The sequence below is a fragment of the Dysidea avara genome, chromosome 13 (genome assembly GCF_963678975.1).
Source record: "Dysidea avara chromosome 13, odDysAvar1.4, whole genome shotgun sequence".
NCBI lineage: Eukaryota > Metazoa > Porifera > Demospongiae > Dictyoceratida > Dysideidae > Dysidea > Dysidea avara.
In genome coordinates, this window is record NC_089284.1 from 9,751,734 (window position 1) to 9,779,685 (window position 27,952).

Sequence of the window (27,952 nt, forward strand, 5' to 3'; positions counted from 1 at the left end):
CTCCAGCCTACAACCTTTGTGAATAAACACAACCACACTGCACACACAAATCCATATTGGACAAGTATTGCTACTAATAAACCATGGCAAACCATTCCACTGTCATTAAACTTTTCAATAGTTTCATAGATCATATTTCTTTACATTTTATAAATTCATTTATATTCCTACAATTGACTGAATAACAATTCAAAACTACATAATGACACTATTGTCTGCAGAAGTACTGAAGGCTGATCTCCATGGCCGCTGCTGGCATGTTCAACTCAAAAGCGGTGATCACCTCAGGATGTAGTACCCCCAGTTTGCCAACTAGGTCTCCCCAGACATACACCTCAGCACACCTTCCTGGGAAATAGGTTGGATCTAAAAAAGCAAAAAAAAACAACCCATATGCTCCATATGCTGCAAACAGAAAAAGTGACAGAAAGTCGAGCATTGTCTTAAACTAACACATATGTTGTTACACCATGCATTACATACAGATACATACACCACATACGTACATACGTATGTATGTATGCATGTATTGTATGTATGATTGTATGTAGGTATGTACATACCTACATACACACACACACGCACGCACACGCACACATAATGCATGGTTGTATACAATCACTGGACTGGACTAGTGGACTGGACTAGTGGACTGGACTGGTGGACTGGACTACTGGACTTAGGTATTTTCCCTTTTTTACCCAAATATTTGGACAACTGGTTGCAAGTATGTTAGTCTCATGTAGTTAGACCACTCCCCCACACACAAACAAAAGAAAGGTGTGATCATGCCAGACTTGTCAACATTGCCCAGCTTCAGCTATGTACAGAGGTTCTAATAGTTCTTGTTTGTCAACAAATCTAAAACAGAAAAGTCACATGCGGTAATTATAGTTTACAATTCAAAATGAATCAATTTGAGTGGTTGAAATCTTGTGCATGTGATTTCACTTGTTATTGCCGTCATGCAAAAACTATAGAACCTTTTTTATCAGCTATTGAATAGCAAGACAGTTAACTGTCGCCACTTAATCTAGCTGACTCCATGACTATAACTTGCATGGTTACTACAACACTACATACACATGTACTGTATGCATGGTTTGTACTTCATGATAAGACAAATAGTAGTCGTACAATAGAGATTATGCCAAGAGAGAGAGAGAGAGAATTACACACATTTCTAAGATAACAGACAGTGCCAAGTAGACAGATTCACCTGCATATTTTACATTCAATGTAGCAATAGCTACGACCAGTTGCCCAAATATGTGCTAAAATGAAAAACAAACAAAAAAAATCTGAGTCCAGTAGTCCAGTCCACCAGTCCAGTCCACTAGTCCAGTCCAGTGATTGTATACAACCCATAATGCATGCATTCATTACCATCAGCTGCTTTGATGTAATATCCAGTCTTATCCTTATTAGGACTAAATGGTACATCTAACAATTGCATCACTCTATCCAACAAACCATGGATCACCTGTCACCCAATATCAACCATTAACAAAGTAGTCACAAGAAGTAACCCCATCACTATATACCTCAAACCCAGGTGTCTTGTTGTAGTGCACAGCACATAGTGTTCTGAAGTTCTTACTGCCAACATCTGTAATAATCAGATTATGCATATTGTCACAGGATTACATAACATGCATACCTGTTTCAGGGTCTTGTTGGATAACATCGGAGACCTCAAATAATTTAAGAGGCAATGGCATGCTCTTGTTGCTGTTGATGGTCTTGAGAATACCAGGAAGGAGTGTTGTACGAGCGATCTGTTAGAAAACAATGACAATAACTAAAGGCAACATCAAAAAAGAACTAAGAGAGGATGAAGTTTATACACTAAACGTGCAAAAATCTTTCACGGAATGCTGGTAATGTACATGGCTGCACCTGAAATTCTGCAGTCTTCGGGTTACTGATGTGCACAGCAGGGATCTTGGCAATGCTCTTCCTCAACTTCACACCAACATCATCTCTTGAACACTACCAACACACAAGCACTCAATGTGAATTATTACTGATTATGTACACCTATCATTCAGCAAAAGATTACAGAAAACAGTAAAATTCTTGTTGGGGAACAAATTTCAGCAACCAAACCAAGTCACGTACCAAAGCGAAAGTCAATGCTTCAGTGTATCCTGCTTGTGCCAGTTCTTCACGTAGTAAATCAGATAATTTGTTAATTGGAAGCTAAGGAGATGTATATATAATGGAACACAAATGAGAATACATTTACTACAAATAGTCACTACAAATAGTTACTACATAAGAATACCAGTAGAAGGCAGGTATATAACAGCAGTTGTAGAATATCTTAGTTTTTGATACTCGTTCTCCACTTTACCTCTGATTCACTCTGCCTCGACTCTTTCAATAACTAAAATATTCTACTCCTGCTGTAGTATATATGTACGTAACTACAACACTTATTTGTGTAGATCGATAGTTACAAAAATGAGACTACACACATCATAATCACCTGTTGTGCTATTGTATTGGTTTTTGGAAACCTCTTGGCGATATTGTTGAAGCCAAAAGCAATGGCAACATCCTCAATAATGTCACACTCGTGAATAACATCTGATGGAGGACAACACAGTGAGTTCATACACTATAGATCTAGGTACATAACAATACACCCCCCAGAGTATTCATCATTACTTACCAATATTAGAAATGTTGGCTACATTTATGGTGGCAGAAGTACAGTAGGAAAGGGCAGGTTTCCAGGAATAATATTTTCTAATGTTTCAGCAGCCCATTTTCAATCTACAATATATTCCACAAACCATGTTATGTGATTGGAAAGGTAGGCATAACAAGGTCCTTTGCACTTGAGTTCCCATTTTAGTAGTATTATCTGAAATGACCTGTTGCGCTGATAAAGAGCTCAAGTGTAGTGTTTGTATTGTAACCTGAATACTAAAGGCAATGAAGACTGGTGAACATCATCCCTACATGACACTGTACTCCATTCTAGGGCTGAGCGATTATGACATTTTGCTACTTTCACGATTGTAGTATGCAACATATTACGATTATGATAACTATCATGATGTTATAATTTATATGCATCAATACCATTGTGTATGCATAACTTAATTATTTTAACAAAACAAGGTCAAATTGTGTACAACTGTTCAACACAATTAAGGCCATAGACAGTTACAGTTTAATACAAATAGCGGAAAGATTTAATGGTTTCTAACAGGTAAGCTTTTAACTATGTAGTAAGATTTATTTACACAATGAACTGTCTCAGAAGTGTAGACTTGTTTCCAGATCGTGTTCTTCCACAACAGTATGCACCACCATTTTGAAGTTACTAACATACATTTGCAGCATATGTGATGTCACAACATCACAAATGTTTATATTACATATCAACATCATGATGTTCAGAGACAATCACCACAATTGATATAATCTCCCAGCCTTACTCCAATTACAGCACTGTTTGCTTCTTACCTGCTCTAGTGGGTGGTATGGTGACCAGGACAACCTTGTTGCTAACATCTACAATACTCTGGAGGCACATCTTGCTGAGCAACTCTGCAATGTTCTGTGCTGTAATGTTGATACCGATTTTCTTATTAATCTTCTCCACTTCAACTTCCTTCTTCCAGTACCTCAACTCCTGTTAACAATATGCACAACATGTAAACATGTAACTTATACAGTAGATATATGTGTACATAACAGTACTTAATACATAATATGAATTAGCCTTGCACAACCAGATTCATTTTTTTGTTGTTGTTGTTGCTTAGGTGGTTTCCACCAATCAACGAGATACCACCCAGAACCCCCACCAAAATCAGGGGGTAACCACAACAAAAACTGCTATACTGTATTCATTATATCTTTTTCTTCCTGACTCAATGACAAAAATAGAAATGTGGTCAACAGGGGACAACCTACATAAAACTAGTATATAGTATGTGGACTGACTAGTCTCTTTTTCAAAAGTGCCACAGGACTGCACTGTTTCTTGGTAGTACGTATAGTGATGTGTGTCCCTATCTGTCACACAGGAAACCGGGATTCGATTCCCCGCCAAGGAGTGCTTTTATAAGAATTCAAACTTATTACCACAATATGTCCTATGTCGTAAATGGATGGTCATTACATTAAAAAGCAGTAAAATTGTAAGCACAGAGAGATAACTAGCATCTGTAACAGATAGGCAGTGGGGTTCGATTCCCCACCACGGAGTGCTATATTTTCCTTCTTTTTGTAAACAAAAACTAATTTTATATTTGTATAGTATCTCTATTGTTTGTTGCTTTCTTTACTGAAGCAAGACCTTTAAACTCCTGGACTTTATCCACAATGACGTCACGGGCACAAGATGGCCACGTTATTTGGGATACTAATGTACAGGTGCCTATAGAGAAATTGTTTTGATCGATCATACTTCAGCCAGGGAAGGAGATATCGAGCTCTAAGCAACAGGTATGGGTACAAGACAACACAATAAACGATGTGAATCACACGGTGGAAAATTTTCGAGATAACGTTTGTTTGCAATGGTTTTTGTTATGTTATACCCATACCTGTTGGCTACTGGTCGGTATCTTTATTCACGGGTGAAATATGATCGATCAAAGCAATTTCTCCATAGGCGCCTGTACATTAGTACCCCAAATAACGTGGCCATCTTGTGCTCGTGACGTCATTGTGGATAAGTCCATTCATATACTGTACACACAAAATAAATAAACGACCGGTACTTACAGGATACAGTTCTACTCTTCCTTCCTTTTCAACTTCAACATATTCAGTCCTACCAGATACATACATACATACATACACACACACACACACATACATACATACATACATACATACATACATACATACATACATACATACATACATACATACATACATACATACATACATACATACATACATACATACACATACATACATCATAGGGCTTTGCAACTAATGAGATCAAATTTTAAGCAAGATGACAAGGCACAACTAAGCTACTAGCTGTATACACATTTATAGAGAGAAATTTCCCTATTGAGACTTACACAAACTTTCTATTGTCTAGTGTCTTGTACAATAGTAACAACTACTGGAAGATCCACATATACTTTCAATACACTTGTATACAAAAGAATTATATCCATCCATAAGCTGTATAACTTTAATGATAACTCACGTAAACTGGTTGCTACAGTGATAACTGAACATGGTCACCAAGGTATCCAACACTATCTTGCACTTGTTCAGGTCAGTACCAGTCACATCAATAAGTACATTCTTTGTGTTCAGTGTAATCTTGGTGTGTTCACCTGCACACGAGTACACAATGAAATGTATGTAATGCATGTGTTTCACACGCACGCACACACACACACGCACACACATACATGCATGTACGCAATTCAAGCACACACGCACACACTTACTTACGTACACATACACACATACTATTTAGTAAATTTTTGTCATTGCCCTTGTACATATTTACATAATTTTAGTTGTGAATGATTCAGTAGCAGCAAAATACAACACACAAATGTACAGTTCCTTGGTAGTATAGTGGTGAGTATCCCTGTCTGTCACACAGGAGACCGGGGTTCAATTCCCCGCCAAGGAGAGTTTCTTTTTAAATTTCACTTTGCTTTTATGTAAGTAAGCCTTTTGCTTTCTTTAGACATTAACAAAAACTTTCACACACCATTTCAAAACAGCTTAAGATTTTATTTTGGTAGAAACTATTAAAGTACGTACTTTATGATGAAGGAACACTGTAGAATACCCTTTAGTACAGCCCTAAAAACTCTGTGACAAAACTACAACAAGAAGTTAACTCTAGCTCAATTTATCAGATCACATAAGAAAGCAAAAATTCACACTTGTATAAAGACTATAAGACTTGTATAAAGGCAATAACTAACCATTGACAATTGGTGGCATTGATAATACAACTCCATTTTTGTCATAAATAACAGGATAGACAGGTTTGTCTCGAATAATAGGAAGGTAAGGCTTCAAGTGACTATCTCCCTACAGGTACATACGTACATACAAACACATGTGTGTGTGTAGTTACTGTTGTAACTGACTGAATATAGTTCCATCATTTCTGCAGCTGTGTATTCTTTGGTCTGTAAAAAGATATAGCACATAGCAATAAACATTTCCAATACACATGTAGCACAGGCACGCAAAACACAATAACACACAGTACACCCTCACCTGCATACATACATACACACATACATACATACATGCATGCACGCACGCACGCACGCACGCACCGTGTGTTTGTACACTACACTACACCCACCTGGCTAAGAGGTTTAAACTTAATCTGGTCTGGAGGATGAGCCTCGTATGTAAATGGTCCTTCAACAGTATCTAAATCATGGGTTCCCATAGAAACCAGTGTTCGCCGCCTGTTCACCAACAGTAAAACAAGTAAAGCAACAGATAATGCCCTTATAAGACATACAGTATAAATTGCTGTCATTTTTTTACATATGTAAACACTTTAAAGATACACAGAACTAAACCATGTACATGTACATATGTACATACCTGCCTAGGTTTTGGTGTAGCTTATCTTGCAAATCAATGAAGCTATTGTATGACACCTGTAAAGTATATACAGCAAACACTTACACACAGTTTGTACCAAACATACCAAACATACTCTATTCATATAGCCCCTCAGTGTTAGAACATCTCTACTTTACATGTACTGCCCAGCGTTTGAACTTCTCTACTTACATATATTGTACTGACCGTGATAAAAAGATATGTTACATCTAACACATCAGTATTAATACTGCTTGATTCCCTCCAAAAAGCAAGCCCATATACTATGTGGTTTAATTGGTGCGGATTTTAACCGGAGAACTACTGTTACAGTGTATATCCACCAATCCCACCAGTGACTCTGTCAGTAAAGTAAGTGGAAATTATTAGCCAAAATGATTACTACCAATCACTATACATTTGTGGTAGTTTGCAACATCCATCTTCCATGTATGTAGCAAACAAAAAAAGTAGATAAGAAACACACTCCTTGGCGGGGAATCGAACCCCGGCCTCCTGTGTGACAGACAGGGATACTCACCACTATACTACCAAGGAACTGTATACTTGCTATGGAATTAAACTGTTAGTTCATCTTTTCTACATGCATAAATGTTACACATTCTTCTAGCAACAGACCATTATGATAATAAATAATCTAGCTGAATTTTCAAAGTGAAAAAGAGATAGGTAAAAAATCAATTAAAAACCATTAGGCAGGGAATTGAACCCCAGTATCCCAGGTGACAGACAAGGATACTCACTACTACAGGAATCACTGCACATCTTGTTGATCACCATTGAAGAGTAAATAATAAAAGAGTGTCTAACTCCATGTGTGGCCAACAATAATGAGTGCCACAAGTCTTTCTGGATATCATACAGTACGCTAGTACTGTATAGTAGGGATCATGTAGAATTGGGCTTCCAGCCAAAAATATCACCCTAAAACCAGCCTCAATTTCCCTTCATGATAACTTGGCAGTATTGGTTAGGCACAGCCAAGCCCAAAAATGTCTTCAGACCAACCCTAAACCCTTCCAAAAAGTTTCTATAAAATTTTAAAAATTTTCTATTTAACAGAATTTTATTCTGACTAACTGATGCCTTCAGCCAAGCATAACTCAACAATGGATATAGCTACGGGTTTGATTTCTTCACTGTTCGACGTCGCTTCGTCCCGAGATGTACCTTTTCACCAAACGCAGTACCTTGTATGTACAATACGGACTTTCTTTTGTACCCAGTTCTTTTCACTGACAACGCAAAGTGTTCACTATTCGCGATAGCGCATTAGTGGCTTTATGCTAATAATTTATTTAGTACGCGTTGCTCAACTTCCTATGCTGGCCAGTACATTTGTTTCTCGTGTGTTTGAGTTCAACTGATTGTTCCAGGCGACGGCTGGAAAAGAACTCATTCATAGCAAAGTAGCTAGAACAAGCACGTACTGATTAGTCTCGTGTGTTTGAGTTCAACTGACTGTTCCAGATGAAGAACTCATTCTTAGCCTTCTCAAAGGTCCCTAGCGGGATAGCACTCAAAGAGAATTAGTGTCTTAGCTAAGTAGAACAGGGACGTGTTGATTATAGTTGGCACGGTATAATTACTTTCGTTTCTACTTTGCTGTGTAAGTTCTTTGTACAGGCGTTTCCAGGTATTTCATTCTATGAACACTAATGTACTGGCCTGTATGCCCAATTGAGATTGGGTGCTTGGGGTGCTTTACACCTGCAACGCTGACCAATGTATCTCGTGCATGCAAGTCACCATCCAAAGCTATTAAGCTATTGTTTAATCAAGCTGCTAGAATTGCAATATCCTACTCAGAATTTTCAATGCTCGCTCCTCAGAACTGTGGGATCTGTCAGATCTGTTAAACTAATTAATTTAACTAATAATTGGTTGATGTGTGTGTGTTTTGTTTTGTGTGTGTGTGTGTGTGTGTGTGTGTGTGTATGTGTGTGTGGGTGTGTGTATGTGTGTGTGTGTGTGTGTGAGTGTGTTCGCCTTGCCAGGGCTCCAGCTGCTTTAAAGCTTCTTGATACCCCTGCGTCTAGGTCCCTTAATTATTTCCTGTACACTTGTCTTAAACCACAAGGCATATAAATCAATCAATTAAATCAATTGTTGTAGAATATCAGTACACCAATCTACATATGTACAAAATTACAGTGTATGTTCAATGAAAAAATTGATGGCATATTCTTTAATTGACTTTCCATTGCTACATCAATTCATCTTTATGAAACAAACTAGTCACATAGATTGATCACCAGTTCTATAAACAGAACAGAAACAAGTATAAGAAAAAAATTAGGAATTTTAAACTAGAATAGGGGAGAATATGGTGTACCAATAACAAGTACTGAAACAAGTTTGAGTTAGTATAATAACAGCAAATTACTGTAACACAAAAGGAAGTGAATATCCATACTGTCAAGAGTTAATAATAAGAGAGGAGAGTGTCTAACGCTGTATAGTCCTGTAATAGATGATTGCGCAGAAGTTAAATGGCTTCTTTTCCGTGTAACGTATAAGCTTCTAGTATTTTTTCGTTTCATTACCGCAATTAGTTTAGCCGCATCGTGATGAATCCTCGAGAATATTCGAATTCTGAACCAAAGACTGAGCTGTTACGTACAGAGAACAGTGCTCCTTCAATTGAAGAATGCTCAGAGGTAGGGCGCAGTGAAAATTCGAAGCGATACTCCGCCTAGCTTCAGTTCAGTGTTATTGGTTTATCAGACGCGTTCCCCCAGAGTTATGTTCAAGGTTAACAGCCACGCTTCTTTACACAGCAGAGCAATGCTCTTCATGGTGAACTTGAACATTGAACGCACTCCCTTGTGTCTGGGATAGTCTTTGTGGTTAAATGCGAAAATATACTAGCCAGTCGCGGAAAGGAAGCCGTTTAACTTCTGCGCAATCATCTATTACAGGACTATAAGGCGTTAGACACTCTCCTCTCTTATTATTAACTCTTGATACTGTGCTGTGGACTATATATTCTAGTTGTTTAAAATTCACACTTATGATATAAGTGTTGATTGAGTGAGTTAAAACTTTAGGAGGTGGTGACTTTGAGTAGCCCTTTGAAAGTTAGTGTACACAAATTAACACCCTTCCAGTAAATTCAAGGAAACCTGTGGAGTTGTGGCTGTCATTTTTGATGAACTTTACTGGAGTTATACATTCTCTCAATTAATGCTGAAACGAATAGCAATTTTTACTATTCGAATAGTTGTGAAGAAAACGACCGAATTTTCTATTATTTTTTTAAGCTTATACTTCTATTGAATAAGTACTGAAACCTTTTGTTAGGGAACAAGATAAAGCCTAAGATCTATTTGTCTTTTCTAAAATAGAATTTTTACAGCATAGACACATCACTTCATTCACAATCTTAAGTTTCAAGGCTGGCTTTTCCATCTGAATACAGTGTGAAGTGCTAACAATTACTCGAATAGTGTGTTAAGGAATCAGAAAGTGTCATGCCTACCGAATAGTCAAATAACCGAATAATCGTTTCAGCACATTTACATATTACTGTATAAAGTACCAATGAATCAGTAAACTATGTACTCAGTATTACCCTACTGTGATAGTATATTGGAGCAAATATACTAACAGTTTTATTGGAATTGCTATCCACTAGGGCTAACCAAGGAGTTAGAAAATTTTGGCACTAAAACTACTAAATCATAGATCAAACCATCAGAAAAAAAACGGCAGAGCCCAAACTTTGATAGTGGCAGGGTTAATACTATACAGTATGCATACCATATCAACAGAAAAATAGACTAGCAGTTAATATCTACAATACGTGCACAGTTCCTTGGTAGTATAGTGGCGAGTATCCCTGTCTGTCACACAGGAGACCGGGGTTCGATTCCCCGCCAAGGAGGGCTTTTTTTTCTCCACTGTTTTGTGACTATTCAATTGCATTTTTTCTTGTACACCTTTGCAAGAAACTATGTGACCAATCCCACAATTTAGCACATTTTTCGAATTACATTCTCTTTATCTACATAGCCAAAGGAATGGTCAACTGAAGTTTCAGCTCTTGAACTTATGAAGATAGAGCGCTACAAAGTGGCAACAACAGAAAAATCAATTTGTACAGTGACAATATGGAAAATAAACTACAGGTGCTTAATTAAACAGTCATAACTTACCGTATGGGCAAAATATTTTGAGGGGGGAAATTTTCGCTTTTTCAAGGTTTTTGGAGTTAACAGTGAAAATTTTATCCTTGAAAAAATAGACCTCCATATATTACATATAGGGTTGTTTGCAAATCCGCGAAAATTTTATTATTACATTGCTCAACCTCGAAAATTTTGCCCCTCGAAATATTTAGACTATACGGTATGAATGCAGTCACCTACCAAGATGCAACTTACACCATTGGGAAAATGCAACTTACACCATCAGGTTCTCCGTGAATAGGTGGATCTATTGTTGGGTAAGTTTTGTCTTCCAGGCCCTTCCTATGACCAGGGCGAAGGCAAAAACATGAAGGAAAAAAAACACGACAGTGAATCACTCGTCCAACACGAGGCAGACTAACAATCATATCTTCCATCTCCTTGGGAGTACTAACACGAAACAAAGATTTTCAAACTCCTCTTGCTTTGGGGATCACAATGCTACCAAAATTTATGCCGTTATCACTTCCTTCATAATGAAACAAGCACCCAAAAAGTTTACAGATTTTTTCTAATTTTGTAAATATTTCTCCCGTTGCATTTATTGCATTCCACTGTAAAATATAGGCTTGTGCTAACATATGGGATTCTTGCAGATCCGGTCACATATACGTAGCTTGCACAGTGACACTATTCCCAAATTGGACACCAATAAAACTAGAAGTGTGTAGTAAATACACCACTTGAAATAGTTCTAATGCCCAAGCCCAAGGACCACCCATGGAATAAAATTAAAAGGACCAGGTGTCGCTACAGACCTTCAGCACTTGTGCTGTAAAGCTTTAATAAATTAAAATTTTTAATAAAATAAAAATAGTACACTGTACTTGGCTTCATGCTAGATGCTCTCACTTACTCTTTTCTGTGAAAATAATATCCTAAACTCTGTCGTCAATTAAATTACAGTACACATTCACCATATATGTAGTTACCTACTATGCAGCTAAGCACTGGGATTTCTGAGAACTTTCACAAGAATCATAAATTTGCCCCCTCAAACCCACAAGACAGTATTAGACAATTAGTGCCCCAATAGGCAACTTGTATATGTAATTTGCAGCAAACAGACCAAGTTTCATCTTATCCAGGACCAGGAAAGATGTCAATAGTAGACTATATGCTTGTTTAAACACTTCAATAGTAGCTGCACGTGAGTACTGCCACAATCGATTGTCTTAAATTTCGAGTATCACGTTAGCCGTCGCATCGATTTTAAACTAAGGTAATAAACGCTCCAGCATTAAATTTTAATTACTCTTTGACAACCATAAGCCTATATTTAGGCTTTGACGCATGCCTCTATACAAACTCAAATAACTTCTCAGGTATTAACGACAGAAAGATCCCAGTCACCACGTTACTTACTATGAACTTTCCAATAAAATGACACCAAGCATCAAAGAATTTGAGTAAAACGCCGTTCATCACACCACTTAGAAAAGAGCCTTCTTCATCAAATGTCCGCCATGGCCGTACACTGGTTCACTAATCAAGGCGTATCTTCGTCATACCTAATGCTGTGGCCTTAAACTAAGCGCCATTAGAATCCTCGTGCACTACTGAATCGAGTGGTATACAATAGATCACGTGATTTTTAAATGAAAACTAGTATCAATTAAAATGCCATCTAGTTCTGGTGAAGACAATGTCTGCCATTCATCGCTTTGTATCAAAAGTACTTTTTAGTGTTGTGTAAAACTGTTTACATGTTCTTGTAGTGCTTGAAATAAAGTTTTATTTCATGTATAAGAATATCCCGTTGTGCAGTAATAGAAGCCTGACGCTCTGCCTATAGTACACACTTACACATTATTTCATATTCAAAATTAATTCCGTCTTGAAGGGTTACTAATATAATGTACATGCAACTACAGTCTTCATTCAAAGGTAATAATTTGACCGAACATTGTAATCTTGTGGACCAAGGCGGCAAATGCTGTACGTGTTTCTCAAGAACAGCTTGAAAAGAAACAACTTAAAAGTACTTAAGGGCTGAGCACAACGCAAACACAACTTTCATGCATTGCTAAATAACAGGGGCATTTCTACCTACATTTGCAAAGTATTATGCCTGAAAACTGTTAGCAATGAGTCAGTGTATTTATGCACACATAGAATTGTTTGATGAATCCGCAAGTCTTAAAAATACCTAGTACTCTAGAATACTTTTTTTGGAAAAAAAAAGAAAAAAAAAAAAGCACTCCTTGGCGGGGAATCGAACCCCGGTCTCCTGTGTGACAGACAGGGATACTCACCACTATACTACCAAGGAACTGCTTCATGGTTACTCACTTTTACTTCTAATGTACCTTTCTGTGCATATTCTTCTTGAGAAGAAAATTTCACTTTGTCAAAAATGAATTGTAACTAAAACTTATCATAGGGTAGGGGATGGAACCTCGGTCTCCTGTGTCACATACAAGGATACTCAGAAAGTGCAGCACAGTACCTTGGTGACATTATAGTGACTCACCACAATACCACCAATATACTGCATCTTCACCAATTACCACTGAGTAAAATACATTACTACCAATAACACACATTTACAAGGTAAATATATACCCCTGTATACCATCACACCACTTTAAAAAACTCTTTGGTAAACTACGCACCATTTGATAGCCTATTGCATGGAGTCAATAATGTGTTGCACTAATTGGAATTGCTATGAAAACTACAGCCTGGCAGTTAGAATCTTGGCACTAAAAGTGCTAAACACACACACGCACGCACACACACACACACACACACACACACACACACACACACACACAATTCCTAAACCCAATTTTTTTTTGTCCTGAGAGCCCAAAAGGAAGCAAAAAGAACACCTATCAAACCTTGAGCTGTGGACATTTTTGTTGGTTTGACCTCCAGATTGTATGTACCAACTCAAGGTGTGTCCTGGTTCATTTCATTTGTTGATCAATACCATTGAAATCGCAAATAGCACTCAGCTTGATTGATGGGAATCGGTATCATATTGGTGGACCAATATACACCGGTACTGTAATATAGCAAAATTAAAAGGTTCATCCAGTCACAGAGCATTGGATGACTGAAGTCGCAGAAATATTGGTGGCGCTTTATTGAGACGTCAGGAATTTACCCACTCACTTATCAACTCACTAGTCCCTTGGTAGTATAGTGTGAGTATCCCCGTCTTTCACACAGGAAACCGAGGTTCGATTCCCTGCCAAGGAGTGTTTTTCTTTTATTTTTTCCACTACTTTGTCCCATGATTCTTCAGTTTCACAACTTCATTCTTTTACATACACACCCTTACAAGAGAATAGTTTGTAAACTATCACAAATTGGATACACAGAAAACTATATGTGATATGTAAATCACCTAAAATAGCTCTAATGTCCAAGCCCAAGATGAAATGATAAATAGCACTTGGCTTCACTTCATGTCCATCACTTACTCTTCCATGCAGTGAACATCCTAAACTCCGTCATTAATTAAATCTATAGTACATAGCCACTATACTATAATAGCATTGCAAGTTCAGAGCCCAAGGTTTTAGTAAGGGACCTTTTGTTTACTTTTGTAGCCTTAGGATAGTCATACCACACAAATACAAGGTGTATCCTACCTAGTTCACAGCGGTAGTTTTAAAAGATTGCATTTGCAGGTCATTTCCACTAGAATCACATTCGGTGAACGTGACAGCAACAACAGTATATTGGGAAGTTTTATTGGTGGAGATTGTTGATATGGCGATAAATACATGTATTGGTGGGATACTATTTGGACGGAAATTGCTACGTAACTCACAGTATTTAAACTTCCACCAAACAAAAAAGTGTGTATGGTATCATTAGTGTTTATTGAAAGTTTCATTTACGCAGTTCCTTGGTAGTATAGTGGTGAGTATCCCTGTCTGTCACACAGGAGACCGGGGTTCGATTCCCCGCCAAGGAGTGCTTTTTAATTTTTTTTCCCCGCTGTGCACTCAGGATTACTGTAGTTGACTTGTGCGGCTGTGCGAATTTGTTGTTACCAATCTTAAAGATTTTGAAATCTCATCCCTGGTTTTGTTGATCCCTCATCTGAATCAGTGGAGAATCGCTAGATGTAATACACTACTATGGTTGAAAAGAATTTATTGCTATCACTTTTGTACATCGAGAGTTCATCAAGAAACGAGGAAGGCCAAGACAAACAGCAAATATCGCCATAACTTTTGAATAAAGTGCTTGTGGAACAATCCACATGTTTCATTTGTTAAACTCATCAAGAGAAGCATTTTAACCTATGGATGAAGTACCCAGCAGTTAAAGTGTTCAAGATTTCTATAAGATCTTAATTATCGTCGTTAATTAGTCCAGATTTTACCAGCAACCTACAAAATGTCAGGCCAGGCTTCTTGCTTGCGAGTCCCTCGGATTTAGACTAGAAGCTTCTTGGCTCTTTAAATTAATGAACCTTCACGGATCACCTGGTTGGTAGCCCTATATGGTAAAAATATAGTGCGCTATAAAAGGCTAATGCCTATAACGGGATTATGGTCCACATGTTGTCCGAGGTGTTATCACACAAAGACTAAATTACTATGCTATTTGCTGTTGTTTGTTTTGTGCAAATTGAAGCCAAAGCTACTGTAAGTTGTCATTAGGTACAAATTGCATTTTATTCCTGGTTTGTGCCAACCGAGGTGATAATTGTGGCCCGAAACAGGACAAAACAGCAAAGCCGATCCACATGTTGTCACCTGGCACTACGGATCTGGAGATAGTACATCCATATGTTTATTCAATTTCCCTGAGGGTTTTGCACAATAGTGTTATTTGTTGCTTCTGCTTACATATACACCCCAAGAGAACAGCACAAAATTGGACACATAAATACGTAGGGATGCATTTACAAATGTACATACTAAAAAGTACCATGTAGCATGTAATGAAAAAAAAAGAATTGATAAAAATTCCACTCCTTGGTGGGGAATTGAACCCTGGTTTCCTGTGTGTGACAGACAGAGATGCTCACCACTATACTACCAAGGAACTATACTTATGTTTGTTTCCTTTACAGCTATTATCGACTACAATGAGTTTAAAACTGTATTTCAAATCATACAGTCACACAGGTAGTGATGTACTGTATAGTAGGAACTACAAATGTTCACCAAGATAACTGTACGTACCAAAGCCCAACTTTACAAACTAAATACCACAATATGGAAAATAAAATCCAAATCTAGATAAATTCTTTAAAACAGTCTGAAACAATCCCAGTGAGTTGTTACAGAAGTTGTGGACAGACCCCCGTGTTCAGTTAGTGGCAATCTCCCTAGTTTTATCAGGTTTTCTCTTCGTTAGAAACGGAGAATATCTAACTCAGGTGTCAATAACACATTCATGCTTTACACAGCACAAGTGCATAACAGAATCTAACCAATAGCTGATCTTGAAAAGTTTAAAATGTGGACAGCAAGTACATATGTAAAAACTAGTGACTTTGAAAGTCTTTGATACACCAAATCACAATGAATATACATGCACAGTAACTGGGTTTTTTCACTTGCTTAACTACCTTACTACATACGTATCATCTACATACATGGCTATAGCTTGCGTGTAGATGCAGGGAAAACATTACAGGTTACAGGCATGCAACTAAGAACAAGTACAGTAGTTAAGTATTGTGCACATGTACATATACATGTATATACCTTGTCAAAGGTGATGTTTCGTAGAATAGCAGCAATAGCGTATGGTCTCACTTGTGCAGTCTATAAACAAAAGACAAAAGAAGAAAATCTGCGGTCTTAGTAAGAGTACCCTTATAAGAATTTTACAGATGCATGTTTAGTGTATGTGGTAAGCTAAGTAATTTATACTGTCAATACTGTAGTGCTGCCAAATTCACTTAATGTACCTCTGGTTTGATTATGAACCTTTCCAATGAACCGTGTGGCTTCAAACTTTTATAGTGCGGTGCATTGATTCTGCAAAACAACAAACAAATACCATCTAAACATTTAAGCTAACACACTAACAAAATAGGCTACAAACACTTACGTAGCTCATGACATGAACTCATGACATACTTTTTTAAGAAGACTTGTAATCCTCTAGAGAGTCCCTCCAGGCACAACAGGTCATACCTAGCAAGCAACAATACACCATATACAACAACTGTATTCAGTTAACCACTAGTTACTTTACAATGCAAACAATAGGGACGAAATGACATAGAAACGTCAGTCATGTAATATAGCATGGTCGACATTAGATCACACATACAGTAACTTTGCTAGTAAAACAAGGTGTCCAAAATGCACTACAGCATTTAAGTGCACCTGTTACTACTGGTAAAATCCCTGGTTACTTGTCATAGTAAAATATTGTTCCCAACATGTAATTTTATATCATGTGAGAGAATGTTGCAGCCAAATGTGCATACACTCCTGACATAAACTAACCAACATCAAAACTATTATTGTATTATAGAATTTTAATATTGTGTAACGACTATCATGGACGCAAGTAGTCATACCTGTTAGCTGGTACTTCAATTTTATAGACAATCACTTCAGGTGAGTTTTCCTCTCCAGGATCAGCCTTTTCTAACACCTGCAAATATGGAGTACAAGTACACTGTCACTGGGGGTGGATATTTCAGCATGTATACAGGTGTTGAAAGCATTTTTATGTTATAATTTTCACAACATGAAACAGCACAAGTTAACGTTTGTGTGCATAGGAATACTGAAATGCATATTACACAAATCACATGGATTATAATGCAGTATGCAATATGTAGTACACAATGTTCAAACAGACATAAAATCCATAGTACCAAACAACAGAACAAAGATGCCTTACAGGGTGTACATTCCATTGAACTACTCTATATAGTTTACTTACCTATTTCATAGCTAGCTAGTTTCTTTGTTATTTATTCCAAATTAGTATTGTGCATGTATACAGATACTCATGTAACACTTTCACACCTCAGATCAAAGGAGCCGCCCAGGCTACATTTCATATGTAGCCCAGCTAGCCGGGCTACGTATATACAAAATGTAGCCGGTCTACAACTGGGCAGTGATTATATAGACGTTGATGCTGAAATCGATTGTGGGGATTGATCAACACTCACGTGATTAGGATGCACGACTTGGATTTCGCTATGAAAACGACTCAGGTAGAGAGTGTTTTGTTATCCTCGCCACTCTACGAGTTGAAAAACATTGGGCTAAGGTGAAAACTAGTGCTATAGCTTATTTATCGATTGTTTCCGCACATTTCCGAATACGGACACGCCCCCATCACGCAGCTACCACTCTGTACGGAGTAACCACTCTACAAGCAAGCTTACCTGTCTAGGCCTTTAGTGAACTGCGTAGTTTATCCACAAATGATTCAATAGCACTGATTAAAACATTAAACTAGCGTAATGGAAATTCTCCGTTATATCTCTAGGATAAGTCCATTTTTCATAATCGAATGTAACCAGAACGTACTAGCTGCTGACCCATAATCAAAAATTTTAGGTATGCATATATAATACATCCAGTGGCTGCAATCGTATTGGCTTGGGTGATTAATCACCCTGTACAAGCTATCAGCCTAATAAGTGTTACATATTAGCTGTAACACGGGGCATTCGGATTTCGCCTGATATGTATGCTCTCTGCCCTCGGGCAGGCATATCAGGCAAAGCCCTCATGCCTGTGTTACAACTATTACATGTGTGCCATGCTAATCTGAAATAAAACAAGTTGTGGGTCATCTCCATCATTGTATAACGTCTTCTTTGTAGTTCAATTTAACTTGCCTATTCTAACAACAAACACTTACCCACAATTACATAATAATCACGACTAGTCCCGGGAAGGAAACGGTCATTCAAGAAATGGGAACTCTGTGGGTATGTCACTAGTACATCTTGCTATGAAACATACAAAGGTTTGTAAAGAAGCTATAAGGGGGTGACACACAAGCACTCACTGTAGTGATTGCGGTCAAACTCTAAGTCACAGATCAAGATCATGCAAAGTCAACATTCAAGTTTCAATCCACAATCGAAAAAGTACCGAATTATCATCACCAAGTCACATATAGGTCAAAGATTAAAAAAGGCTTAGTCGAAGGTCACAGCAAAATTCCAGCGGGTCAAGACTTTGACCGTGGTATTTTTTTTTTGCAGATCTACCTACAGAGCATACCTACGTGACACCCCTTGAAGCTAGACTTATTTCTCAATGCTATGGGCGATTACAGCTGTTAACTGATTAATAAATTGACCAGCTAGTCAAATTCTTTGTAACTTTGCCAGAAAATGGACTAAATTCACCTAATTACAACATCAATCCATTTTGGTTCATTTGTGCAACCAATGTCATACCTCTCAACTGTCAAGCCTCCAGCGTGATTCTCACAATTTGAGGTGCAATCTCACGCTCTCACGCCCAAGGTATTGAATCTCACGCCTACAAGCAATGTAACTTAACTTCAGTATTAGAATTAATAAAGTCTGTAAATCTCGAGGTAAATCTTTGTATTTGCACACAGCTTGTGTCTTCTCATGTGATTCCTGGTATTTAAAGAGGAAATGGTGCTGGATCAGAGCACTGGATTAAGACATGGCTGGGACCAACAGTGAGATGTAATTAAATGTTTTGACTATCTGACACTTATAAGTGTTATTGGAGTTATCTTATGTGCTGGGCCATGTGTCATAAAATGATCACGTGATGCCATGGATACACTTCAAGACGAAATTTAGAGAACAAGCGACTACGTGTGGCTGAACACTAAAAGATGCATGCCAGTGCCTTCAAAGGATAAAAGTACACTGCCAGAATTCAATGGATATTCCAGTTGTGTTCTAGTGTGTGGCAGTGGCAGAATGTACAGATACTTTTTTTCGGCAACTAAGCCTGCATAAACAGGTGGATAGGTAGAAAGCATAGGTGTACAACTACACATTATCAGCCTAAGGGCACATTTTATGTATGTTGTGCTTGTTCTCTCCATCAGGTTGTATGGGATGGATGGCTGTTGATCTCACTCCTGGCAAAGGCTACAGGCTGAGAGCTCTGACAACGTACATTTGGGACGTTGCATGGGTTATAGCATAAGTCCATCAATAATAAGTGTACAGAATCGTGTTATAACATAGAACTAGAGCAACATATGTAGATTACGTACGTACCACTTCATCTAATTCGATGCCAAAACTAAAACATATTTCGTCGAACTCAACATCGCCTATCAATACAACACGTGACGTGCACATCAATCAATTACGCCACTCACTAAAATTCTCGCCAAGCTGCTGGAACAGCAAATCTTTTCTGATGCTAATGGTCGGCATAACTGGGCGTTAAATAGAACCGTGTTATAACTGCATTCAAGGATCACGTGCCGCTATTATTTGGGTTTTCCTTGTAAACACCAATTTTTTTGCAGCTCATTCACAGATCACAGCAAGTGAGTTATTATATAACTGTTGTGTACTGCAAACAGCTGTGCGTACGTTAAAAAAGGTTGGTTTTGCTATGTGCCCTGCCCACAGGCAAACCTTGAAGGGTTTCTATTACGCAAAGTAACCTCTTTGTGCTATCCTAAATTAAGGAATATGGGCGTCAGCTTCATTCTTAGTGATCTCCTTGGTATGCCGGAGCCAGCCCTGCGAATGCTGGTAGCTCTACTAAGCGGTGAGTTGTGCACGATACTGCAATAAGAAGTGGCCAGCGCGATGTAATTGTGCTGCACAAAGATGAATAAGTTCTTTATTTCCCTTAGCCTACCCGGTTGCGTTTCTCTACCACATTCTGGTGTTCAGGCTTCAAAAACCAAATCCCTTACTACTGGTAAGTGAACAGCAAGTGTTAACATTACTATGGCAACTATGATGGTTTCCACCACCTGACCAGCATGGCCTCTCAGTGTTGACTGGACCATGGATGGTGCACTATCTGACTGGTGAGCTCTCTGAATAGTTCAAAACTATCTATTTGTGATATTCACTTAGGAACATTTGCACTCCACTTTCTATTCGATATCGTGCTAGTGTATATCGTCCTGAGGCTGTGGCCTGGCTCAAGACTTTCCATAGCACTGACATGGATAATATGTGGAGTGAGTTTCTAAAATACTTTTAAAAATATCATCTCATGTTTCAGTGCTGTAATTCTTTTTTTCCAGACGCACACATTAGCTGGCTATACCCAACAGTGCATTAATGGTAGTGTACATAATCCACTCAACTGGACTATTCCACAGTGTGTGCTACTGATGAAGCTAGTTGGTAGGTATTGATGACATGTCATCCTGGTGTCTACTGGTCAGCATGCTAAACTTGCTTTACAGGGCTATTAACAGATATCTATGATGGAGCAAAGAAAAAGGTGATAATATAATAATGTATTCAAGTTAATTTTGTGGAGATGCAATAATGTCAATCCTTGCAAAAAAAACTGCTGCAGACAACTCATATCACTGGCTAGCACTTACAACAATTATTGAGTAATCAATTGCTGATGTAGCATAGTCTGTACTTTAAGCCTTATTGACAAAATGACATTGGCTTGTGCGCCGCACCTAGAGAGGTTGTATACTACCCAGCATGGGATACTGTTTATTGAATAACCATGGGGGTTGTTCTTCATGTGCACCAAGCATGATAGGCTACTTTTCATCCCAAATGTTTAATCTTACACCTATATACATACAACAGCATCTACTTATATGTGTGTACAATTTGGAGAGTAGGTACGTAGTCACAACTAAAAAGATAATAAATTTAAGACTGTAGAGCCCAAGTCAGCCTCTGGAATAATCTCAGTGACCTCTCTGCTCCTCAGTATTTGCTCATGTACTTGTGTGTGATGTGCTCCTCACTACATGTTATGATACTGATAATATAATTATCTATTTTTAGCAAGACGACAAGCAACAACCCAATGCTTTAAGTCAACTGCCAACTTTACCAGAGGTACAGTAAAGTGATTTAGAACTCCTGTTAATTCTTGTTTTCTTTTTTAGTTTTTGGGATTTTCTTGCTTTTTTGGCAATGTACTTATAGGACCCCAGGTAATGAGGAGCAAGTTACCATAGCAACATCAATTTGTGTCCATTTATCACCATAGTTATCGTTCAAGAGATACATTGCATTTACTTCTGGGTCTCTGTATGACACAAAGAAAACTCAAAACTGGTACTATAATGCTTATACAATAAATTATATGTTATGTAGTTCTTATATAATATAGCATGATTCCAGGATTAGTACGATGTTTGACTGGTATAATGTTTGTGTCAGGCTATGGCCTGTTGGGTCACTTCTTTCCCTCCAAATATCTTGTTTCCGATGAGTACGCAGTAAGAGTTATAACCTAAATAGAACACTATTATACCTTCTCAATACAGAATCTTGCATTGGTATATCAGTGGATGTATTTGTTGGTTTGGGGTAGAGTGTATCTATGGATGTACACCAGTGTGTGGATCCTAGTGGTGAGCCAGATTTACTGAATATGTATATAGTCCATGTTGTGTTTTATTCTGGACTTAAAGGAGGGTGCCTGTATTATCACTGGCATTAGCTATGATGGTGTGGATGAGAGTGGAGCACCTCAATGGGGAGCAGTGTCTAATATACATGTTCTGAAATTTGAGTCTTCATATACATTGCAGGTGTGCTGTTGATTTTGCATTATATACCAAAAAGAGTAGACCTCAACAAATCATGTGATTTGAGACACTTTTTCAACTTTCATGTATTTTGTTTGCTACCCACTTTCAGCAGTAGGAACATTTCAACCACCTCAAAAGAAGCTTTCATGATTAAATTTTCTAATAGAGTAGACACAACCTACTGGTGCATTGTAGTTTTGGATTTGTCTAATAATAATGTACCTATCAATATAAAACCTCACTACCCACCTCCTGGGATTACCAACTGTAACTTGTGTCCTAAGGAGTATTGTATACAGTCATGCTTGGGATTTTACCACTGGTCATTCCCCCAAGGGTGATTTTTCAAAAAGTCAAATCCCTTTTCTCCCACTATGCCCAGGCAGAGGATAATATTGATAGGTGCACAATGTCTATACTTGATAAAAAAAAAGATAGGAGCGATTATATGCTCTTGAGTAGCACGAGCTACCTATAAAAAGCCTGTGTTACTAAAACACTTAAACATTTATAACAGCAGACTGCCCTTTTGTTACAAGTGAACTTATGATTTTTCTTATAAACTATACACAGTGTATTGACAGGAATAATATATCATTGGCATGTTACAATACAAAACTATTGGCATTAGAGAACATGTTATTCAAATGAATTCTGACAGACTATGTCATTGTTCATTTATGCTTTATTTCCAGCAATTGTTCAACTGACACCTTTGTACCAGAGATGGGACACAAACAACATGTGTCAATGAAATAGAATATAAAATTAAGCCCTTATATTAGCAGACAAGTGCTCGGTTAATGTAACAGACTATGTTGTAGTTACCAACAATTATATCGTGAGAATTAAATTATTTTCTGTATTTCATGACAGACTGTAATAGATGCTTTCAACATCACTTCTAGCCGTTGGACATATCAGTGAGTTACACACCACCATACATACAAAATAACCTCACACTACAGTGCCTAACTATACTATGTATGTGTTTACTGTATTGTAGGTATGTATATACAAGACTAAAATGGCTAAGGTCTAAGCCATTGTCACATTTCATTACATTGTTGTTTTTGGCCATGTGGCATGGCCTATGGCCTGGTTATTTTATTACCTTCACATTGGAGTTCATTCTGATAGTGCAGGAAAGACAAGTAAGTGTATAGCATATATATCTGCTGCTCTGCTAAAAAATGTTTATGGATGTCTTTAATTTTACTCTTGCTTATTTAGCTATTTTCATGGTTGAAATCAATGACTCGTCGGACATTAGATGACTTGCCATCAATTCTGTCAGTTCCTATTACTGTTTTAGCTTTTCTGGTGAAACATATCATCATATATTTTCCTGTGGCATGTTTCTGCCTGCTAACTTGGGAATACTGCTGGAAAGTATGATAAATACTAAACACCTGTACTTTGTGTACCATTTTATACTGCAGTTTATGGTAGCCGTGAGATTCTACTTGTTTTTTGTGATCATTGGCTGGGCTATTTTTAATGTTACCATCGTTCCACTCACAAAGAAACACCGCAGAAGACCACAAGAAGTTTCACAACAACAGCAATTGCCACCACCTAGATTAAAGAATAACAATGAAGAAATAGTGCCACATAACAATGACTTAAAAAATCATGGACATGTTAATAACATTGTCCTCCTTTCAGAAGAATAGTGTATACACACATTGTAAAATGCTCAATATTTAAAGTGCACTTCATATAATACTTTATTTGCTGTCAGTTAATGATCAGTAAAGCATCCAACCATCAGCACTGCTGCCTGTCAGCTTCATTTCATCCATCTAAGAATGTTAAACAAGTCAATAACAGTATACTATGTATACCCATGTTACTAACCAATTCTGCTGTTGTAGACTTCTTACGGTGAATTGGTGTTATCTCTTTCCTTTCAGTTCTCTCTTGTGTGAACTTACTAAGCTGGTCAGTTGGACTGCTAATGTTGCTGAGTCGTTTCACTCTAGTGTCTTCGTTGATTGAAACTCTTTTAGGACGCATCATTGAAGCATCATCTGTGATTCTTGTCAGTTCACCAGCATGTTTCACTCTAGTGTCTTCATCGACTGATACTCTTTTAGGACGCATTTCATCTGTGCTTCTTGCCAAACCACCAACTGGTGTCCCTCGCTCCTGATCTGAAATAGAGTGCTGTTTCACATGAGAGAAAAAATTATTACAGTATACACTCAGTGTAGAATTATTAAGGGGAGACCACTCGCACTGTAAATATATATACCTGTTGTCATTGTAAGTGAAAAGCCTTCACTTGATCTTTTTTGAGATGACCGTGCAAAACGGTTTGAGCCTAAAATTACAAAGTGATTGCAATAATTATCACACCATTATAATGTACTTTCAACAGATGGTGATAAAGTTCCTTTGACAGCATAAACAACAGCCAAATCTCTCGTGGTGAAGTCTGATTTTGATGATGATTTGTCGGGACCAAGGAGGTGTTTCTCGCGCGCAACAAATGCAAGCAATGCTAAATACTCCACTTCGTGAACTCGGTCACGATCCAGTAATCCCATACTCTCCATCTGAAAACACATATACAGTATCACTACATTAACGTTCTATAGCTACTTGTGGTAATACCATTGCATTGAATGACTTTGTAGAGAGCAGAAAAGTTATTTGCTGATCGGTGAGATTATGAACATCTGTAAAATGTGATTTAATCATTGGCAAAATGAAGGCTTTGTCAATCCAACCTGAGTGACAAATTCAAAACATAAAAATGTCAAGAAGAGATATTTCTTACCATCGTTGGTAATGCAAAATCGCTGAAATTCTACTTTAGCTTGTCTAACCATGTCTAATTTTAGACCTGACAAGTAAAATTTCATACAAGGAAGTCAACAGAAGTAGCTGCTAACCTCGTAAGTTAACTGTGGGTAAGCACTTCATCACTGCCATGTACTGAGGTCGTCTTCCAAACTTCTTATTTACTAGCATGAGTGTTCATGACTATACACGAGCAGTTATGAAACTTACTTGGAATTTCAACTTGGACTTGTTTTATAGTCGGAATCTAAAATTACACACATCAATTTTTATGCGGAACACCATTACATCCATAGTATTTAGAGGTTAATCCAGAATTAAAGACTTATATGAAAAGAATCTGAAGCTGTAACACATACTTGTTAAATACAGCTAGCAAATATAATATAATTAAATGGGGCAGGGTCCTGACTCTTTGCAAGGACTCAATTTCCTCCACATTCGTAGCTTCTAATACCACTGAAATGAACACCAAATTTCTAGCTGTTTAAACTATCCATTCATTGTCTGTAATTCTTGACTCAGAGGCATAAGTGCATGTTATTATGCTTTTCAAAATATAATGACATGACTTTGAGACAAAGACAATATCACTTACCATGAAGTGTTCGATGGTGTTGTGCTTGAAGTACTGCCTCTTAAAACAAGAACTGCAGAAGCTGAAGCCCCACATGGTAATACTCCTTTCAGACTTTTGTTTCTTTGTGCAGATTTCACAACTAAAATATGTGACAAAACTTTTTAATTACAGTACCACTCAGCACAAGTTCACATGCCGGCATGCAAACAGTTTTCCAGAAATCATGCACTAGCTAGTTGGAACTGTTGAGTACTACAAGTGCTTCAGACGATGGTTTCATTCCACAAGAGGGCATTGTGTACTGAAACTGTACTCTACCATCTGTAGTGGTACCAGTTGTGTACTCTACCATCTGTAGTGTTACCAGTTGTGTACTCTACCATCTGTAGTGGTACCATTACTACTGGTACCACTACAGATGGTAGAGTACACAATGACCTCTGTAGTCCCCACTTGATATATGACTACAAAAGTATATCAGGTCGGTAAAGTTGCAGTGCTTCACATGTACTTCAATAAATTGTATATACTTATTTTACATCTGAGAAGAATGCACAAATGGCTATATGCTTAACAGAAAGTATCAATATCTCAATTGAGATATTCTCTAATACAGTAGTCAGTAGTTGTTGAAGCAGATTCCAAGATTTATAAATATCTATAATGTATTCTTAGCTACACTAGAAGATTCCAACTGTCAAGGTTATCAGCTAGACAGCAGTACCCTTGGTAGCTACAATTTCACTAGCTAGGCCACATGTAGGTACCGAAACACTTACGCCTTTTTCTTAACTCGTAGACTAGCATCCCTTTCCAACAACTCTATTGTTTCAGGAGTTAGTGTATTGCCTGGTCCGAGTGTTGAGGTAAGAATTTCCCTCCTGGTTGATTCAATATCAGATGCTGCATGCGGTATCCCGGTATACTTCTGAGAATAAAGGTCATTGAATGAAGTGAGCTGCATTGTACCCCAATGTAGAGGAGAGTCTAGGGCAGCTCCTTCTTCAGGAATAGACACAGGCATTCCTGAGGGTCCAAGTAGATTGATACCTGAGATGTTCCGACCCAGCTTTGGTCTCATCAGTGCTGTATCAGAATAAGCTGATCTGGTGTGACTAATTGAAGAAGTATGGGTAAATACACTATCATCATCCTGATCTCCAGGTAGGTCGCTGTCTCTGAATGTCCCGCTGATGCTTTTGGGTAAAACGGGTTGACGAAGGGGAGACAAATTCGCCGAGTCTTTTCTACTGGTACCATCTGCACGAACCACTTTCCCATTCAGTGTGATGCGAAAGACCACAGGCCTGCATATCTCGTGTCCATCTGAGAATATCCGGCCTGTGTGTAGGCCTGCAAACTGGGGTGTGAAACTGAGCATTAAATTTCCCCCCAATATGAACACCACCGCATCTGTCTCGTATTCCTGTTCGCCCAACAATACATCTTTGTACGTTCCATACACGATGCCTTCTAGGATAGTATTTCCTAATTTGCTGAGGTCTTCTGCTGTGCCCGGGAACCCTAAGGGAACGTTAACTTCTCTTAAAGACATTTCAGCCACGCCTATGTATGTTGATGTTAACACCCTTAAGTTTAGCACGTGACTCAATCCGTGATGTGTTATATAGGCGCCCGGTGTGCTGCAACTTTTCAACCAACCACAGTGAACCATGCACCTAGTGTACTTCAATAAATATTTTAATTCTTTTTGATACACCACACTATAGCTAGTTTAACAACACCTTGTTTGTGTCTTCCGATCAGCCTACCAATTCATTCTTGTTGATTTTGATTGATTTTTAATTTAACCTTACAGTAATCGGCATAGCCTTCTTCCTTACCGGAGCATTACACACATACAGGGTTACACATAAAAGTACAATGACAAGCAGACAAGGTGACACATACAAAAACAACTTTTGCATCTTCTGCATAATTAGGCATGGTAGCTACTGCAACTATCATTTACTTTATTTTACCACACTGGGCCAACTCAGTCGGATCTTGAGATGCCTTAATTAGCACCATAGATGTCCAGAGTATATAAAATTCCCTAAAAATAGGGAATTTTTAAAATATAGGAATTTCTTTGATGCATGGAGCAAATGCAGTATGCATT

General features: G+C 37.9%; 3 protein-coding genes and 5 non-coding genes across 10 annotated transcripts; 4 read left to right on the forward strand and 4 right to left on the reverse strand.

The window, feature by feature from the left end:
• Positions 1–105: 105 nt before the first annotated feature.
• Positions 106–20,163, reverse strand: LOC136243207 (phenylalanine--tRNA ligase beta subunit-like). Its single transcript, XM_066034725.1, has 20 exons — positions 20,061–20,163; positions 19,957–20,012; positions 17,293–17,369; positions 16,844–16,900; positions 16,672–16,741; positions 16,466–16,525; positions 6,574–6,629; positions 6,323–6,431; positions 6,099–6,140; positions 5,931–6,039; positions 5,189–5,321; positions 4,750–4,798; positions 3,481–3,649; positions 2,492–2,592; positions 2,122–2,202; positions 1,900–1,992; positions 1,661–1,778; positions 1,545–1,609; positions 1,387–1,483; positions 106–366 (listed from the first exon to the last, which is right to left on the reverse strand). The coding sequence occupies exons 1-20, from the start codon at positions 20,116–20,118 to the stop codon at positions 209–211; spliced, it is 1,758 nt and encodes a 585-aa protein (XP_065890797.1). The 5' UTR covers positions 20,119–20,163; the 3' UTR covers positions 106–208.
• On the forward strand, positions 5,558–5,629 carry Trnad-guc (transfer RNA aspartic acid (anticodon GUC)). Its single transcript has one exon. It is a non-coding gene; the product is annotated as a tRNA-Asp (tRNA).
• Trnad-guc (transfer RNA aspartic acid (anticodon GUC)) lies at positions 7,060–7,131 on the reverse strand. The gene has a single exon. It is a non-coding gene; the product is annotated as a tRNA-Asp (tRNA).
• Positions 10,409–10,480, forward strand: Trnad-guc (transfer RNA aspartic acid (anticodon GUC)). The gene has a single exon. It is a non-coding gene; the product is annotated as a tRNA-Asp (tRNA).
• On the reverse strand, positions 12,985–13,056 carry Trnad-guc (transfer RNA aspartic acid (anticodon GUC)). Its single transcript has one exon. It is a non-coding gene; the product is annotated as a tRNA-Asp (tRNA).
• On the forward strand, positions 14,644–14,715 carry Trnad-guc (transfer RNA aspartic acid (anticodon GUC)). The gene has a single exon. It is a non-coding gene; the product is annotated as a tRNA-Asp (tRNA).
• Positions 20,132–24,185, forward strand: LOC136243208 (lysophospholipid acyltransferase 5-like). 3 transcript variants are annotated; one of them, XM_066034726.1, is made up of 17 exons: positions 20,132–20,234; positions 20,320–20,461; positions 20,550–20,617; positions 20,681–20,729; positions 20,779–20,885; positions 20,952–21,054; positions 21,117–21,154; positions 21,688–21,741; positions 21,792–21,839; positions 21,896–21,963; positions 22,019–22,127; positions 22,176–22,262; positions 22,323–22,442; positions 23,319–23,365; positions 23,449–23,596; positions 23,676–23,834; positions 23,885–24,185. In XM_066034726.1, the coding sequence occupies exons 2-17, from the start codon at positions 20,383–20,385 to the stop codon at positions 24,116–24,118; spliced, it is 1,518 nt and encodes a 505-aa protein (XP_065890798.1). In that variant the 5' UTR covers positions 20,132–20,234; positions 20,320–20,382; the 3' UTR covers positions 24,119–24,185. The 3 variants fall into 3 exon arrangements, with proteins under 3 accessions (XP_065890798.1, XP_065890799.1, XP_065890800.1); XM_066034727.1 differs by having other exon boundaries at positions 20,135–20,234; positions 20,291–20,461; XM_066034728.1 differs by having other exon boundaries at positions 20,164–20,234; positions 20,379–20,461.
• On the reverse strand, positions 24,034–27,441 carry LOC136243206 (uncharacterized). Its single transcript, XM_066034724.1, has 10 exons — positions 26,610–27,441; positions 25,849–25,969; positions 25,461–25,497; positions 25,343–25,414; positions 25,228–25,293; positions 25,062–25,177; positions 24,817–25,003; positions 24,700–24,768; positions 24,303–24,598; positions 24,034–24,247 (listed from the first exon to the last, which is right to left on the reverse strand). The coding sequence occupies exons 1-10, from the start codon at positions 27,383–27,385 to the stop codon at positions 24,194–24,196; spliced, it is 1,794 nt and encodes a 597-aa protein (XP_065890796.1). The 5' UTR covers positions 27,386–27,441; the 3' UTR covers positions 24,034–24,193.
• Positions 27,442–27,952: the final 511 nt, after the last annotated feature.